Genomic DNA, 18,567 nt, shown 5'->3' with positions numbered 1-18,567 from the left:
TTGTAGTATGAATCAGCACTTCATTGCATTTTATGACTGAATAATATCCCATTGTGTGGATATACCACATATTATTTATCCATTTATCAGTTGATGGACATTTGGATTGTTTCTATTTTTTGACTATTATGAATAATGCTACTATAAGTACTCATGTACAGATTTTGTGTGGACATAATATTAAGTCTCTTGGACATATATCTAGGAGTGGAATTGCTGTACCATATGATCGATAACTCCGTTTAACTTTTTGAAGAATTGATGAACTCTTTTTCCAAAGTGGCTGTACCACTTTACAGTCGTATCAGTACTGTATAAGTTCTAATTTCTCCACATTCTTGCCTTTACTTGTTATTGTCTTTTTTATTATAGCCATCCTAATGAGTGTAGAGTGGTATATAATTGTGGTTTTGATTTGCATTTCCCTAATAACTAATGATATTGAGCATATTGTCATGTGCTTATTGGTCATTTGTTCATCTTCTTTGGAGAAATGTCTATGAAAATCCTTTGCCCATTTTTATATTGAGTTATTTATCTTTTTATTGTTGAGTTGTAAGAGTCCTTCGTATATTCTAGATGATAGATGCCTATCATGATATGATTTACAAATATTTTCTCACATTCTGTGGGTTGTCTTTTCAGATTCTTAATAGTGTCCTTTGGAGCGCAAATTTTTAAAATTTTGGTGAAGTTCAATTTATTTATGTATGTTTTTAAAAATTATTATTATTTGTTCTTCTGGTGTCATATCTAAGAAACCATTGCTTAATACATGGTCATGAAGATTTACCTCTATGTTTTCTCTTTGCATTTTAATTTTTGTATCAGTGTTCAACTTCAGTTTTTTTCACGTGAGTAACCAGTTGTACTAGCACCATTTATTGAAAAGACTATTCTTTCCTCCATTGAATTGTCCTGGCACCCTTGTCAAAAATCAGTTGATCATAAATATATGGGTTTACATCTGGACTCTCAGTTCTTTTCTACTAATATATATGTATACCCTTAGGCCAGTACCACACAATCTTGACTAGCCTACACTTGTAGTAAGTTTAAAATCAGGAAACGGGAGTTCACCAATTCTGTCCTTCTTTTACAAGTTTGTTTTAGCTATTCTGCATTTCTTGCACTTCCATATGAATTTTAGAATCAGCTTATCAACTTCTGCAAAAAAGCCAGCTGGGATTTTGATAGGGATTGTGTTGTATCTGTAGATCAATTTGAGGAGTAATGCCATTATAACAATATTAGTCTTTTAAATCCATGACATGGGATGTCTTTCCATTTATTTAGGTCTTCTTTAATTTCTTTCAATGATGTTTCATATTTTTTAGTGTATAAGTCTTACACTTGTTTTGTTAAATTTTTTCTTAAGTGTTTTATTCTTCTCAATGCTATTGTAATTGGAATTATTTTCTTAATTGTATTTGTGGGTTGTTCATTACAAGTGTATAGAAATACAATTGATTTTTGTATATTGATTTTGTATCCTGCAACCTTGCTGAACTCATCTATTAGTTGTTCTTTTTTGTTTTGTTTTGTTTTGTTTGTTCTGTTTTGTTTTGCAGGGGATTCCTTAGGATTTTCTACATATATGATCATGTCAAACAGAGGTAGTTTTATTTCTTCCCTTCTGATCTGGGTGCCTTGTATTTCCTTTTCTCACCTCATTTTCCTGGCTAGATCCTTTGGTATAATATTGAATAGAAATGGGGAGAGCCAGATCTTGTCCCTGATCTTAGGGGTAATGTTTTCAGTCTTTTACCATTAAATATGATGTTAGCTGTGGGTTCCTTGTAATTGTCCTCTATCTGGTTGAGGAAGTTCTCTCTTATTCAGAATTTGTTAAGTGCTTTTATCGGGAAAGGGTGTTAGATTTTGCCAAATGCTTTTTCTGCATCTATTGAAATGATCATGTGCTTTTTGTCCTTTGTTTTATTAATATGATGTTTTATTAATGTTGATTAATTTTTATATGTTGAACAACCTTGCATTCCTGGGATAAATTCCACTTGGTCCTTGCCATGTCACTAATCTTTTATGCTCAAGGTTTACATATCTCTTCCAGTATAATTTATATTAACATTCTATGAATTGTTACTTAAGGAGCTATTTACATTCAGGGCTCTTCTTCTTCTTCTTCTTCTTTTTTTTTTTTTAAAACAAATATAGTGTCATCAGGCCACATTCTCATTGAAAAGAAGAAAGCAGCCATTGCCCAGGTGCTTCTGATCAATTTCTCTGCCTTTAGCTTTCCAGAGAGCTATTTTTCCCTACCATTCACTACCCCCTGCCCTGACTCTAGTTTATGTCCTTGTATCTAGATATGTGGTTCTCAAAGAATGGTTCCTGGACCAACAGCATTAGCATCACTTGGAAACAGAAATGTACAGAAATGTACATTTTGGAGCCCCATCCCAGACTTAACTGCATCAGGGCTCAGATTCTGTGTTTTAGCTGGCCCTTTAGGTGATTCTGGTGCTTGCTAAAATTTGAGAACCATTAATTATTGTGATACTAAGTTGGTTCAAGGACACCACAGATCCATTCCCCTATACTCTCTTTCCTTCAGTCATTGAGTTTGATATCTTTCTCCCACATCATTGGTTTCCCTCTGATATTTTGTAATATTTGAATGTATACTCCACTCTGTATTTGCAGTTTCCTCTTAGTCCATCTCTGAGTGATGTGCTATGTGTGTTTACTACAACCTGCTGTTATCTAATTATTGGGGATGGTAGAAAATGCTGTTGGGTAAGTTGAGCCATTAGCATCTGGTTTATTCTTCTTGGGTATGTTCAGCCTTCTAAGGTGTCCTGTCCCTTAAACATTCATCACTTCTCATACCTGGGGACAAATGCCTCTGGCTGGCACAAGCAGAAGGACCACAGCACCTGGATCCTCTACCATGGAAGCCCAGACAGTTGCAAGAGCTTTCTGCTCCTGTATTTTCTACCTATGAGCCTGCTGTTCCTTCTGAGCTGTCTCCATCTTTAGCCACAGATGTTCCTTTGTAGGATTGAAGCTATGGTTTCCTGTCTCCTGAATTGGATTTATGGGCATTTGACCTTCATAGTCACACAAGGCTCCATACTTCAAGGGTCCTATACTTGAATTTATGTTCTGTTATTGCTATCTTGAAATTCTTAATAATTTTGAAGAAAGGCCTTATATTTTCATTTTTTCATAGACTCTGCAAATTAGGTAGCCAGTCCTGCCTCTCTGCACCAGATCTCTCTGCTGGCTGCCTTTTGGGGATACTTTATAATTTCTGGTCTGCTAAGGACACCCCTTGTTATTTTACAATGCTATTAAAGATTAATTCATAGACAATATGTAATGTCATTTTTTAGGGATTTGGGGTAGGAGAAAAGACTAGATCGTGTTGCCAGCTTACTATCTTTATCCAACCCTACTATAATGCTTGTAAAACATAAATTCAGTAATATAATTCTGCTGTGGAGTTGGCAACTAGGTCTTTATTGCCTGCAGAATGAAGTATAAATCCCCCGGCCTGGCATGGAAGGCCATCACAGTGGTTCTTTCTTCTAACAATTATAATTGTCCAGGGACAGTAAGTTTCCTATCATTACTGGAATCAAACAGCCCTGGAATAGCTACCACAAGGGATATTATCGAGGAATTGTCTGATTATTTCTAAATCCCATGATCCCAAGTTTATCGCTGACTCTGGCAATTCATGAATTCCTGGCCACACCTCTCCTTTTCTGTTAACCCTGTGTTCCAGCCCAATGCCCAGGGGCTGCTTGCTGACTCTTGGGCCTGCCCACTTGAGCTCTTCTGTTATCTGCCTTCACCCTGCTTTCCTCATGATTTCATGTCTAGCTTTCGCAATCTTGTGCTCTTCCTCAGGGAGCCTCCCTTATACCCCAGCCTCTCCCAGACTAGCTCCCTCATGCCCAGTGCAGCTTAGTTGGGCCATCTCCTGCAGGGCTGACCAGTCTGCTTACAGTTGTGTCTTTCTGTGTATGTGCTTTGCCTCTCTTTCTGAACCTGAAGCAGGGATGGAGCTCATCAGGCATTCACACATTTCCTTCCTCACTAATGCATTCACTACGCACTGATACTTTGTGTCAGACTTTCTGCCGGTCAATGTTAGGGACAGATTGATGACTCAGAAATAGACTCAGAACTGAACAATTCCCAGTCTTGGGGGTAGGGCAGTTATGGTCCAGTGAGCTAATTGCTCTAACAAGAGTGGAAAGAAAGGACAGAGGGATCAAAGAGGACGTGGAGCTTGAGAGGAGACATGAGGAGCTAAGGAGGCCTTTTTGGCCTCTAGACAGGCCCACAAGGGTGCAACAGGCAGAGGGAACAGCAGGTGCAGAGACGTAGAGCGAGGTGTAAGGAGAAAGAGGAATTGGAGGAACCACACAGAGTTCATCTTGGCTAAAGTTGAGGTACAAGGTTTTGGGCTGAGGGGTGATAAAATGGATGAGGAGGTCTGGGAGAAGAGGTAGAGTGGGAAAGCTGGAAATGAAGACCTTGAATGTCAGGCTGAGAAGGTGGGTTCTTCTCAGGAGTGCCCCTGGGGATCTATGGCATAGTGTAAGCAGGAGAGTGACAAGCTACCTTTTAGAAAGCTCATTCTGGAAGCCAATAAGGAAGATTATAGGAGGGGTCAGGGAATGAGTATAGAGGGGTTGTGATGAGCTGGGTGAAAGACGATGATGGCGAACCTTGACCCTGCAATTCAGCAGAGGCTCAGAGTTAGGGGAATACCCTAAGCAGGGCGGGAGTGTGTGGGTCTTTTCTTGTCAGCCTTACTCCATGAGCTGAGTTACCAAGTTGGGCCTGAGCCTGGTTGGGGCTCCCAAGGCCTACAAATCACAGGGCTTCAGCTGCTCCCATTCCTGCTCCAAGGGGGCAGAGATGCTTTCTGGAGTATCAGGAGGAGAATTCCCAATTCTTTTTTCCCCAAGGCCCATCTGTCTGAATTGCTCCCCCAGCAGCCACCTAACCCTCCCCTTAGAGGCAGGAAGACGCTCTTGTTTCAGGTGTTTGGTGAAAGCGCTTTTGATCTTGGCTACCCATTTCGCTTCTCTTGCTCTTTGGAAGCTTGGTTTGTTGGAAGGGGATTGAGAAGAGAAAACAAAATCACGCAGAAAATCATTGGAGGAGATGATGTGGCTCAGATGTGCAGGGCTGTGGGAGTTTGGGACAGGCAGGATTAGTGTGCCAAGACCGGGACAGGTGACCAAGGCCCTGCTCTCCTTGTTCTCAGCCCTCTCTGTGTAGCCATCCTGGCAGCTTCTGCATATGAAGAAAGCTCCAGCTGAGGCAAGGCTGTGGGGCCCAAGGGCCCTGGAAAGTTTCAGGTCAAGTGGGGTCTCATTTAGGCAGTGGCTGAGCCAGCTGCACGTGTAGTAATCACCATCATCCTGGGAGCCTGCTAATCAGGAAGCTGGGGTTCACAGCCGACTCCGCTTATTCTATGATAGCTAGAGGGAAGATGAAGACGGGTGCTGGAGCTGAGTAGTGCAGGGACAGCTTCCTGCTGTACTGGCTCCGTACTCATCTTGTCAACCAGCAAGCTCCTTCTTGCCCAGGTTGGTGGCCTCACCCTTGGATGCTTGGCTCAGGCTTCACTGCGGAAGAGACTGAGCCTGAGGAAACATGGGTCAGCCAAAGCCTCTGGATGCTTCTCCCCAGCACTCCTTGCAAATACCACCTTCTTAATGCCCCTACTCCCTATTCTTTAGACCTTGACTTGTCATAGCTTTCATCTGCCTCAATGACTCCTCACTTTAGGAAGCACTGCCTTTGCCTCCTGAGCCATCCCGGAAGCGCCTGCTCTAGAAAGCACCTACTTCCATAGGGGGCAGACATGAGGTCATGAGAAGGGCCCTCAGCAGTGTTGGAGTATCAAAAGGGACCAGATCTAAACATTGGGTTAAGTGACTTTATCCTCTGAGCCTCAGTTTCCTTATCTGAGAATGGGGCTTTTCACACAGGTGTGCAATTGCAATGCTCTAATGAGTGAGAAGCACTGGGCAAACCATAAAGCTTCTATATGCCCAGGGACACAAGTGGGCTGGCTGTTACCTTCATTCTAAACATTCTTACTTCTATTCATGGAGATCCCCATGTGAATCCTACACACTAACATCTCAATGACACTCATTCCTGGCTTCCTCCTTGGAGAACTAGGGTTCTTGGAGAAGTTACAGACATATTTTTAGGGGGAATTCAGACTTGCTCAGGAAGCTGGGAGGGCAGATCTAGTATCTTCTAGCATGGTCAAGTTCAGAAGAGATGGTCCTACCAGGCAGTAGGATCCTGACTCTAGATTCAGCCTGAAAATTCTAAAGCTAGGGTTTTCAGGCTGGAGGCATAATCTCTACATTGTTTTATCATATCCCAGGGCCCCAGTCTAGCCTCTTTTGTGGCATCCCCCAGGCCTGGGACACCTTGCCCTGGGAAGCAGAAAAGGCAGAGCAGGGGAGCCTTTTAGCATGATAGAGTGCAACCTTCCTTTGGACAGGTATGACTAATGGAGACCTAAAACATATGGTGCAGTAGAGCTATAGGGCTAGGACGCCTGATGCCAAGAGGCTCCATTTAGCTGCAGAGCCTGGGAGCTCAGACAGAACTACTGACTGACTGGGCTCCCAGAGGGCTTGGGTCTGGGATCTGGGGTCTGACACTCCACTTCTCAGATTCTAGCCTCACCGTGGGTACAGGAAGCTTTCTAGCTCCTGGGGGTTCTGGCTTATGTCCCTTTCTGAGCCTTCTAGTCAGGTGGGATGGGCTTGAGGAAAGCATTTGAGAGAAAAGGAAACTGGTCTTTGCTGAACTTGACCCTATGCTGGCCCTTAGGACCCAGAGCCGACCTTTGAAGACAGAGGTCCTGAAAATTGAGGTTTCTGGGCAAGAATTGAAGTCTTATGGAAGAGATGGCCCCAGGGCTGGTTCTCAACCTACCCTGCAAGATAGAGTGGGTTTGACAGAAGAAGGTGGAAGCACAGGTAGAGATGTGCAAGTGATGCCATGAGTGCATATCCAGAAATAGGGATTTGGCTGGTAGGTGGTGAGCAGAAAGGGGTGGGAAAAGGCCATGGAGGTGAGCAGGGGCCAGGCTCAGAATCTGATGATGGGTAGCCACTAAAAGGTGTTAAGCAAGGGAGTGGCCTGGGCCCGCTAGCTTTAGAAAGTTTAATCTGATGAAAACAGAGGCAGAGAAATTCAACAGACCAATGTAAATGCCAGGGAGGTGAGTATCTGTTGAGAACAGCATTTATTTCTGCTGAGGGTGGGTGTGCAAAACAGAAGGTACGTCTCACTGAAAAACCAACAGGCAAAACCATCAGGAGCCTTAAAAGTTCCTACCCTTTAACCCAGAATTCTCCTTCTTTGGTTGTATTTTAAGGAAATCATAGAAAATGCAGAAAGAGCACCAACCCAAAGATGTTCGTTGCAGCAGTAATTACAATGGTGACATTTCGAAACTTTCCACCAACGGGAGAATTTTAGTCAGCCATAATGTATTCTCTCAATAGAAGATCATATAGCTGTTGGAATCAAGTAATAGAGGTTTTTTTTGTTTTTTTTTGTTGTTGTTTTTAATGTTATTGGGGAACTTCAATTTAAAGTATGGAAAGTGTATTTTGTGCTTCTTTATTGTATGTGATGTCTTCCATGAACCAGCCATTGTTCTATTTATTGGGAAAACAGAGATAAATAACATAGTTCTTGCCCACAAAGAGCTAACTGATCTCATGTGTATGTAATAAAGACTGGAAAGAATGGCATAAAATAGGATCAGCAGTTTTCTGTCAGTGACGCCATTATAAGAAATTTTTTCTTTCTTTATGTTTGTTAATGTTTTCTAAATTTTCAATAAGGAGCTTGAATTACTTTCATAATTATAGATACAAAGCTTCTCATTAAAAGGCAGAAGCTATTGTGATAGTCCAAAGAGGTAGGATGAAGTTCTATACTTGAGTAGTATGTATGTATGTGTATTTGGAGTAAGAGATGTCGTTCATTTATTCATTCAACAGACAGTGATTGAGAAGCACTGTTCTAGGCCTGGGGACACACCAGTGAACAACATAGAAATACCTTAGGTTGTGGACTCTATATCTTGTGGAAAGGGAGGAAGTCGTGAAGAGATAAGGAGGCAGACCCCGCAGCACTCTGTGACTGATTGAATGTGGGGATGAGAGAGGGACAAGGATCATGGATGACTCCTAGGCTTGTGGAGAAGGTGGTACCTTCTCTGAGATGGGGACTTGGGAAGAGGGGCAGCTCCAGGACCCTCCTGGTGGTCACGGTGAGCAGAGTTGCTAACTGACTGGGCTCTCAGTGGGCTCCTCATAGGCTACCTGGGGAACATCAGAGCTAATGTCCAGGAGGCAGCAGAAGATTTGGGTCCAGAACTTAGAAGAGAGAGCTAGACTAGAGACAGAGATTCGGCAGTTGTTGGCATGGATGTGATGCTCAATACTATCAGAGTAATAAGTGTATAGAGGGCAGCACCAGGTAAGCAGCTGCTGTATGAAGGCGGGATAGGAAGTGTCAGGGAAGAAAGCCAAGGTGAAAGATGGCCAGGCCACACCTCCCCAGGCAATGGCAACATGGCTCCATGCTTTGTCTTGCACAAAGGACCAACATATAAATGTGACAGGGCACAAGGAGATGGGAGAGACTTCTGCCCGCCCCCAGCTTGAGGTGGGGGCCATTGAGAGGAGGGGCAGAAGCAGTCACAAGTAGCTTCTCAATGTCTGGCCAACAGAGATAGGGGAGTGTGCTCACTCTTCTTTCTTTTTCTGCAGGAGAAGGGAGCACGCCATGCACATCCAGCATCCTCCAGGAGAAGCAGCGTGAGTTAAGCCTGCCCCTTGAACAGTCTTTTCTTCCCCTCGGATGAGTCCAAGCTCTGTGGACCTGGGGCTCCTCTGGTCCACTCAGAACTCAGAGGGTGGTAGGATCTTTACCACCACCATGCCTGCAGGCAGGATTAGGGGCCTGGGGCTACTTTCTGTTCCATGAGCTGAGCCCTTGGCTCCTGAGTTTTCATACACTGAGCAGCTTAGGCATCAGAGCCAGAGTGAGGGCCTGTAGCTAGTGGGCTGGGAGGCTGAGCCAAGCCCGGCCCAGATGGGACCATAGAAAGCCTTGTGTGTGTCATTGGCGTATAGGAAGAGAGAAAGAGGACAAGAATGGGGAACAAACCCTCCTGAGCCTTTGAGACCATTTTTGGGTGACACAATTTTCAGGAACCCAGGTGGTGATACGGTGACTGAGGTCAGAGTCTCTGCATTCAAGGCTTATGCCAGGGTTATAATCCTAACATTCCCATCACTCAGAGGCCATGCCTGCAGGGCCCAGGGTCCTCCAAAGGCTTTGTCATCCTTCATATCATATGACTTCTCCAGGTTTCCTTCTGCCTGTGTTTTCTCAGGGTTATGAGCGCAGGATCGGACTCAGGAAAGACTTGGTTAAAGATGTCAATTTGCCGACATAGTTACCTCAGGACACTTCCTGGAGGTTTGGGGTGGACAAGGTGGGCAATGTCTGAGCCAAATGTTTTTGCTTTGGGCAGTACTGAGTTTCTCATGAGGCTGGGGACAGGGAGAGGAGTCTATGTGAGTGTTTGGCGGGGGGTGCCGGGGGTGGAATATCTGTTCAGAACTTCCTTTACTTCCCTTACTTCTCTCTCTTGCTATTTTGATAATGTTGTTGCAGCTTTGGGGGTGTAGGAGAAGAAAAATAATCGCCCTTTACCCCTCTAAGTTCTTCTAGATGGACTAATAATCAAATTCACATGGGACAGATTAAGGGGGAAAATGACCACATTTATTTCATATGTACATATTGGGGTTCCCTAAGAATATGAGCCATTTTGGACTAAGGAGAGGGAGGCAGGGGTCTGGGACTTCAAAGGGAAGGTAGGTAATTCACAGGTGGATGAGAAGGAACAAAGGTGTCAACAAATTCTTGCTGGGCCACCTAGAACAATGGGACACAGGGGAGAGTCTCACAGACTTGCTAGGTTCCTCCCTGTCTGCCACACTTAATTCATATTATGCAGAGGTGATAGCTCTCTTCCTTTAAGCAGGTTTTTCTATCTGAATTCCTTTAGGCAGGTGAGGCAGAGGTAGAATGCTCTTTCTGAGTCTTTTGTTTCTTTAAAATAACTGACTTGAAATAATCATTATCCTAATAGGTATTTTTTTGGGTGGCGAACTCTGTTTTTCCTCAGAGTGGGACTCAGCCCACTCTGCCCACCCCCTCCCCAGGTGCAGGCCTTCTTCGAAGCATTTCTCTAAGCTCTTCCATCCTTCAGATACAGTAGGAATACCTGCAATGCCAGCTTTCCAGGCCCTGGCTCCAGCCCTGAGTAGGTGCACAGTCCTCCTGAAACGTGTTCTATGTGTCTAACATTGAGTGGCAATTCATAGATAAAGTCCCTCAGGCTGGGAGGCATGAGTGTCTCTGTCAGGAGAACCCCCAAGGCACAGGCCACAAGTGCACTGGGCAAGAGGAAGGGCAGTGAAGAGAGGGGGTACTTCTCTTTTCTGTGTCCTCATAGAATGTAAGGAACTGAGCTTAGCAAGTGGGGAGGGGGAGGGAGAGAAGCTGAGTTAAAATGTACCTTGGGGTTTTAATTTATAGAGGTAACTGAGTGACAATGTGGAGAGATTAATGCCATTAAAAGAATTTATTATTTACGGTTCCCAAGAGGAGGGGACATGCCATATCACAGAGGGCCACAGAGGAAGCGCAAGGTTTGATCAGGAGGCGGAAGGAACGTGGGGAAGGCATGAGCTTTTTTCATATTTTCTGAGGGATAGGAAACCGCTTAGGACTGGCTAGTTTGAGTGATGTCTGAGCCGCTGGGCTGCAGGGGTGGTCTCTAGTTTTCTGATACCTGGCCCAAGGGTAATTTAGGGCAGGGAAATAATCAGTTTGGTGTGTGAGAGTTAGATAAAGGGGGTGGATTGGTTGGTTTGCATATGAAAGGTGAAGGCCATGTTTATTGTCTCCAGGAATTAGCATGCCCTGGAAGCTGCAGGCCCTCCCTGGCCAGCTAGGCACCCCCAAGATGTCAAAACATCATATAATAAAAATCATGATTAATACAAGAGTGTCAGGAACGTGAGAGAGGAAAAGAACCCAGATCGTTCCTTCTGGGCCTCTAAGAGGAGGAAACCACACTGCAGCCGCAAAGTGAGAAACAGCCACCTGCCCACCGTGGGGCTGTCTCCAAGATGTCTGACCACAGCTCTGTTTTCCACAGACACAATTGAATTGATCAGATGTTTGGTGTCATCTGAAGCTGGCTGAAAAATACGCGTGTTTTAGTAGAGGCAAAGTTTTTTTTTCCACCATGGTTATAGATTTTAGTAGGAATTGCTTAAGGATATTTTTATTTAGTACAGAATAAACAGTAGGTGCACGAAAGGAATCTGGAACTGCAATGGTCATTGAAATCAGTGATTCCCACTATAAACCCAACATTTCTGACAGTGAGAAAAATAGAAACACTGTTACGTGTTTTTCTATAGCGTTGAATGTGCTCAATTGGGAGGATTGCTTTTTATTCCACATTTATGTTCTGCCTACAGATTTGAGCATTTGAATACTTTTTCTTATATGAAATGAAAGTAGTAATTGATGGTGATTTATTTATTTTTAATCCAAAATTGGCAAAATAAAAGTCTGTGACTCTGAATAAGAACAGAATAATAGCAAGACCCAATGTTTCTAACATTCTTTACCATTTACAGTCACTTCCATGTATATTATCTTATTTAATATTTCCACTTGGTTTTCAAAACCTAAAAACAAGGTGAGAAGTGGTACAAATTGCCCTAGACCAGGAGTCAGAAAATCCTGGATCCAGAGCTGTAGCACGTGAACTTTTAAGTTATGAAGGCCCGTATTCCTTCATTTACTCACTGTGCCACATTGGGCAAGTTATCTAATATCTCTGAACCTTGGGTTACTCAGCTGGGACCATAATGGCTACTTCCTAGATTTCCTGAGGGTATAAAGATAATCTATGTGGGTGCCAAGATCTGCACCCACATAGACGAAGCGTTTAATGATTCTCACTTATTATTGGCTTTTGGATGAGCTTGGACAACTTGAACACTTGGCACAGGTGTGGGGGATGAATCTCATCACCTTGCAGAGCTCAGTCTTTTTGATACTCTGCTGGTCTTGTGGCTGCCTTGGGTGTCACTGTCACATAGGTGTTTCTTCATGAGTCTGAGTCCCCAGGCTGCCCTCCTGAGCTGGCCACAGGGTTGTGAGTGCAGGGAAGGAGCCTGCCCAGGCCGTCTGCAGTGGCCTTGCAGCGTAGTGTCCTAGATCACTCCCTCCTTTGTGGCTGCCAGGTAGCCCCACCCTTCATCCTGTAGTCACACAGACGGCCTGGCAGCCTGTTGCCACTGGCTTATGTTTGTTATTTGGAATAAGACTTGAGGAAGTCTGGGGAGCCATTGTGTGAGGGGCTGGGTGGGTCACAGAGAAGAAGGAGGGCCTCAGATTGGGGGTTAGGAGACCCTAAGTCCCTCCCACTAATTTGCTGTGTAGTCTCAGCTGTGGTGTGTGTCCTGTGTCCTGTCCTGTCTGTGCATAGAGTCCTTTATAGCTCTGACATTATAGTGGTCTCTGGTTTTCTGTTGCTGCCTCTTTGTCTCCTGATTTCCTTGGTCTACATGTCTTTCTGTTCTACTCTGTTCACGCTGCTCCATAGCTCAGCAGACATTTACGGGGTGCTTCCAGCACATCTGACATAGTGCTGGGTGTGGGTCTCGGGGAAAATATCTTCTGTTCCTCAAACCTCACTCCTGTTCTTCCATCCAGAGCAATGGTACCATTTTCCATGAACTCAAGAGGGAAATGTAGGGTTCTACTAGACTCCTTCATCTGTCACCTTCCAGAGCCAGATCAGATCCCTGAGACTATCCCATCTACGTCCAACAGAGCTCTCAATGCCTCCACCCCTCTCTGTCCCCAATCCTTCCTCTAGTTGAGGCCACCATCTTCTCTTTCTCAGACTGACCCGTTCTCCCCATGCTGGCCTCCCTGCCTCGTCTCTCCCATTCCAGTCCTTCCTCCAGAGTGTCAGTGAGACCTCTACGGGAGGCAAATACATCCTTGCAGTCCCCTGATGCCCTCCTGTGATTCTTCTCCGTAAAGGATGATCCTTGCTTCTGCTCAGACCCCCTGCCCACTGTCCCAGCAGCTCTCCCCCTTCCTGTCCACACTGGCTTCTAGAAGGAGTGTGGAGACGATAAGCACAGTTTTCTCATAAGCTAATTGGGAAGCCTGAGCATTTCGTTCGTCCCTGTGGAGGGGGACCCAACCAGCTCCCTCCACAGCAGATTTAGAAAGAACTTGGGGTCCCAGAGTGATCCCTTGGGATCCTGCACTGTGGGCCTCTGCCCTCTCTGTTCCATCACTGCTCTCTGAATCAGGGAGCTGGGCCCTCCCCTCCCTGCTGTGACCTGCCATCATCTTGAAAGAGGCTGAGAGCAGAGCTACTGGCTCAGTGGTGTAGTAACTCTCCTTCCTCTGCCCACCAGGTCCATCTTCAAGGAGGAACATGACTCTCTCAGGAGACCTGTGACTGCCTCACTCTCTCCCTTCCCATCTCAGCAGCTCTACAGTGTGCAGGGCGCTGTGCAGGCCCTTCTCCCTGATCTTCATGATGACCTGGGAGCTGGGAAGGGCTACAGTCATTACAAGCATGTCACAATGAGAAAATGAAGACTCGGAGTAAATAACCTTCTGAGGAAGGTGCTCAAACCCAGTCTCCTCACTCCTCCATCTCCAGAGCTTGCTCCCATATCTGGTCTGAACTCCCATTTTCCTGCAATTTCTCCTTTCCATGTTCACCCCAGGTACTTGGGGGAGGTGCCCCACTGTCTCCTGTGTTACATGGATGCCTCCTCAAGAGCTAGCTCCATTGTACCACCAAACACCTTGGGGTCCAAGATGCACACAGGAAAGTAAGAGTTGGAGGGGCTTTTTCTATCTCATCCCCACCTGGCGGGGGAAGATTCCTAGACAGAAGGATTTACTATTGGGCCTTCTGAGTCAGACTCAGTGTGGAGTATGTGACCTAACACATGTGACCCACACTCACGGTTGTCAGATGGCTTTCCCAGGGCTGGTGCTTGGCACCAGATGTGGGGGTGGAGGCAGCAGGCAGCTGCCCAAGGTGTGGGGAGGCTCTGCCCATGGCCAAGCCTGCTCATCAAAGTGGGGTGCTCAGTGAGACTCTGAACCCTCTCTTGTCCCTAGATCAAGACCTGTCAGTGGTCCAGACTGAGTCCCAGTTCTGGTTCCAGACTAAACCTTGGCCTTCGTCCCCACTGAGTTGCTACCCTAGTCACCAGCAGACCCTGATTTGTCCCAGGCTGTGTCCTGATTCCCTGCCCAAGCTCCTGGTCCTGGACTGAGCTTGGCTCCTTGACCCAATTAACTGTCAGACAAACCTGTGTGGTTTTCCCAAAGGGACAGAGAGAGAAGATGGGGGCACTCGATGTCACCCATCCCCATCGTGGGGATGTGCTTTGACCTCACGACTTACTGCCTGGGGCCAGCGACTAGAGATCTGCATGCCCAGCCACCAAGGAGCTTCCCCTCCTGTGTATCTTCAGCCCTGCAGCCTCCCTGTCAGTTCACACAGGCGTGGTGCATGAAGCCCCTTGCCCACAGCTGGCCTCCCCACTCCTCTGCCTGGTAACTGGTGTCTTTTCCTGGCCTGTGTGGGCAGCTTGCTGAGCACAGCTGCAGACGGGCTATATTTAGCCAGCTTTAATGAGCTCAGGGTGGCAGACGTCTGCCTTGGGAGCACTTTTCTTGTGTGTGTGCGTATGTCTATGCTTGGCCTGGTCTGTTCTAGTGTGTGTGTGTGTATGTGTGTGTATGTGTGTGCGCCCATGCATTAGTGTGTGCGTTAGTGTGTGTCCATGCATTGGCGCATTCATTTACATGAGGATAAGTGTGTGTCTATGTGACTCTATCTGTGTAGTGTCTGCTCTGCTAGGGACATGTACAGCTTCTGACACAGGGTGCAAAGCGAGAACAAATTATTTGTTCTTTCATCCATTTGTTTGAAAAGTGTCTAATGAATATCTTTTATATGCCAGCACCTTGATAGTGTCTAGGGATAAAATGGAGCAAAACCAAAGCCAGTCCCAGCCTTTAAGGATCTTACAGTCTGCGAGGACCGAGGAGAGGAAGGCAGAAATCAATAAACCTCAAAACTAAACATATAAGGATTAGTCCCAGAAAAGAGGGCCGTGGTGCTTTTGGGAGGAGGAGAGAGGGGAAGGCCCCCAAGAGGAAGGAACAGTGAAGCTCCTGTAGGAAATATTTGGGCACAGGCAGTGTGAAGGAAGTCAGGAACAGGGAACAATTGTGCAGGGGCTCTGTAATGAGAGGGAAAATGGGTCGTTTGAAAACTGGTCGAGCTCAGAGAGGGAGGGTCAAGTAGTGGGAGAGGTGGGCAGAGGGTGAGGCCTGTGGGCAGACCACAGTGGGCAGGATGTGGGAAGCCAGAGGAAATGAGGGTGTGGGATGATGCGATAAGATTTTTGTAGAGCAATTAGACTCTAGTGCATGATTCAGCCAGGGCTCCAGTGGAAAAGGAAGGCTCACGCTAACTGCAGGATTGGAGGAGTCAAGTAAAAAGACTTTATTCACAGGTATAAGGAAACCCACCAGGTGCAGAGCAATGCCCTGTGCCTTCCCGCCCCTGAAAGTAGCTGTGTAGAGAGCCCCCACTCCAGAGGAGCTATGGCCTTCAGTAGAGGGACCAGCCTCTGGTGACCTGGCAGGGAAGGAGCCTCACTCTCCCTGGTTCTCCTCGGGTGCCTTCCACGGGCCAAGTCCAGCGGGAAGCAAGGGAGCCTCCACTTCAGGCCCTAGCTGGGATGGGAGGGCAGAGGGTGGGTCTGGAGGGGGCAGAGGGAGGCCACACTGCACAGTCCACTGACTTAACATGTGAAAGAACAACCTTTCTCTTTATTTGTCTAGAAGCCAGTTTATAATTGTGACTCTTCATACCCATCCAACTGTGCTAGTGAGAGACTCCCTCTCTGTGACCCCAGAGGCTTCTCCTTTCCCCATTCTCCTGCCATTGTCCCAAAGCCCCCAGGTATCTTCTCCAACACCCTGGTGGAGGTAAGGCGTATGTGTGCGCTCACGCACCCATGTGCATGCATACATGGGTAGGGAGCTCTCCGTCCATACTGTGGGGCTCCAGCCTGGTGGTCCTTTCTGTCTTGGTCTGCATCTCCTGGGGCACAAGGAGACCAGGCCCGCTGGGGTTGTTCTTATCCTCCTGGAGTTGAGAGGGTACCCCAAATTGGGAAGGCACACTGCATAGATATCTATCCTCCTCTCAACCTAGGGTGGAGTGGGGATCTCTTTTCAGCCTGAGAGAATCTCTGTTTCCTCAAATCCTTTCCTCCTGGGAACAAAGGGGTTTTTGGAGACAAAGACCAGGAAGCTCTGCCACAAACCACCCTAGAGGCAGAGAAGCCAGAGACTGGAGCAAACAGAAATTAGTTATCTCAGAAAAAAATTACCCTGCTACGTGCGCAATGAAAAAAATTCTGATTTTTAATCTGTCTTTTGGGTAGGTAACATGCATACATGGTTTAAAATTCTAAAGGAACAAAAGGCGAGGAGTATGACTCCTCTCGTCCTCCAGCTTACTAGGTCCCCTCTACCCAGAAGCACTGATTATGACGATTTCCTTACAGACATTCCAGAGATATTCTCTGCATACATGAACACCTCCATAAATATTCATTCATCTGTATTTTTATATATACCCTGCACAGATGGGAGCATATGGTGCATTCTACTCTGCACTTTGCTTTCTCAGATAATATATTGGGATTATCTTACTATCTCAATGCATTTAGAGGTGCATTGCTTTGCAACGGTGTGTCATATTGCACTGCAGCATAATTTGTTTAACCAGTCCCCTATTGGCGGGCACGTAGGTTGCTTTCTGTCTTTTGTTTATATTATAAATAGGGTGGCAATGGTTAGCATTGTACATGCGGAATTTTGCACATGGAACTGGATTTGCTGGGTCAAGGGCATTAGCTATTTTGAATGACATTGTCAAATTGCCTTCCACAGAGGTTGTACTGGTTTTTACTTTCACTAGCAATGAATAAGAGGGGTTGTTTTCCCATACCCCGGGCAGCATGGTATTGATAATTGCTAGTCTGAGAGGTAAACAAAAAACAAACAAACAAACAAAAGCATTTTAGAGTAATTTCAATGAGCATTCCTCTAGATTAGGGTTCTAAGGTTGAGCACCTTTTCATAAGTTTAAGAACTATTCCCAGTTCTTTTTCTGGAAACCACATTCATTTCAAGGGGATTACCAAGGTAGGAGGGAATGTGTGGGTCAGAGCATGCTATTTTATTTTTTTGTTTTTGTGCCGACTTACAAACAGAGCCAGGCGGGTTTGGCAGGGATTCCTTAGGGCAGGGGTCCCCAACCCCCAGGCCGTGGACTGGTACCAGTCTGTGGTCTGTTAGGAACTGGCCACACAGTAGGAGGTAAGCAGGGGGCAAGGGAGCAAAACTTCATCTGTATTTGCAGCAGCTCCCCAGTGCTAGCATCACTGCCCCAGCTCCACCTCAGATCATCAGGCATTAGATTCTCATAGGAGCACCAGTCCCTGGTGCCAAAAAGGTTGGGGACTGCTGCCTTAGGGGGGTGAGATGAAAGGACCAAGCAGCCTTCTTCTCCTGATAATATTCTCTCTTCCTTTGCCCTCCCTGCCAGGGATCACTTTGTAGGGCAAGCAGTGGTGTGGAGACCTTTGAAAGAGTGACAAGAACTTTTTCTTATACCTCATCTTTGTGGGGTGATGGTGTAGGAGGATGGAAGAGCCCTGACCTGATGACCAGGTTCAAATCCGTACCCATTCACTTCCATACAGAGATAAATCATTTAACCTCTGTAAGCCCAGTTTTCCCATCTGTAAAATGGGGAGAGTCCCTCCTGACCTCTCAGGATGAATGTGAAGATTGCCTGAGACACTGGATGACACTGAGAAACTCAAGACAAATCTTAGGAGGACAGTCACCAAGATAGGGGATGTCAAGCCCTTCTAGCATCACTTTGTCGCACGGTAGGAGGGTTTTCCTGTGGTTGTATATCTAGAATCTTCACTGGGCCTCGTTCAAGATGGCAACACTCCTGATCCGAGCTGGATTCCAAGAGGAGTTGCTACCCCCCTGCTCACTTGGGTTGGCCAACAGCATGTTTTCAAGGGGCAAAATCTGGACCTAGACCCTAGCAAGGGCCAGGCTTTAGCCTGGGCTAGAATTTCTGTGTGCGTGGGGGTGGGGGGGACGGTTAATTGGTCTGTTGGAGTTTTGGCCGCATTAGGCAGATGAATCCAGACTGACCTGATTGGATTCTGCCACTGAAAGGGTTAAGGATTCACAAGAGAGGCCTCAGCCTCTTAGATTCCCAAGCCTGGTTGGAAATTCCTGCCCTAGCATCCCTGCTAAGGGGCCACTTACATAACTGCTTGTATAACC

At 46.1% G+C, this 18,567-nt stretch overlaps 1 protein-coding gene across 3 annotated transcripts in view; it reads left to right on the top strand.

Moving 5' to 3' along the window:
- PITPNM3 (PITPNM family member 3) overlaps positions 1-18,567 on the top strand; it is a 94,443-nt gene that overhangs the window by 37,142 nt on the left and 38,734 nt on the right. For 2 of the 3 annotated variants that reach the window (XM_023530427.1, XM_011359759.2), the window contains exon 4: positions 8,802-8,849. In XM_023530427.1, coding sequence (XP_023386195.1) covers positions 8,802-8,849 — 48 coding nt within the window. Of the gene's footprint in view, positions 1-1,571; positions 1,617-8,801; positions 8,850-18,567 lie in introns of all 3 variants that reach the window. The other variant, XM_023530426.1, reaches the window with a different exon arrangement.

The sequence above is a fragment of the Pteropus vampyrus genome, unplaced genomic scaffold (genome assembly GCF_000151845.1).
Source record: "Pteropus vampyrus isolate Shadow unplaced genomic scaffold, Pvam_2.0 Scaffold50, whole genome shotgun sequence".
Lineage (NCBI taxonomy): Eukaryota > Metazoa > Chordata > Mammalia > Chiroptera > Pteropodidae > Pteropus > Pteropus vampyrus.
Note: the sequence above shows the minus strand (reverse complement) of the source record. Positions and strands in the feature narration are given on the sequence as shown.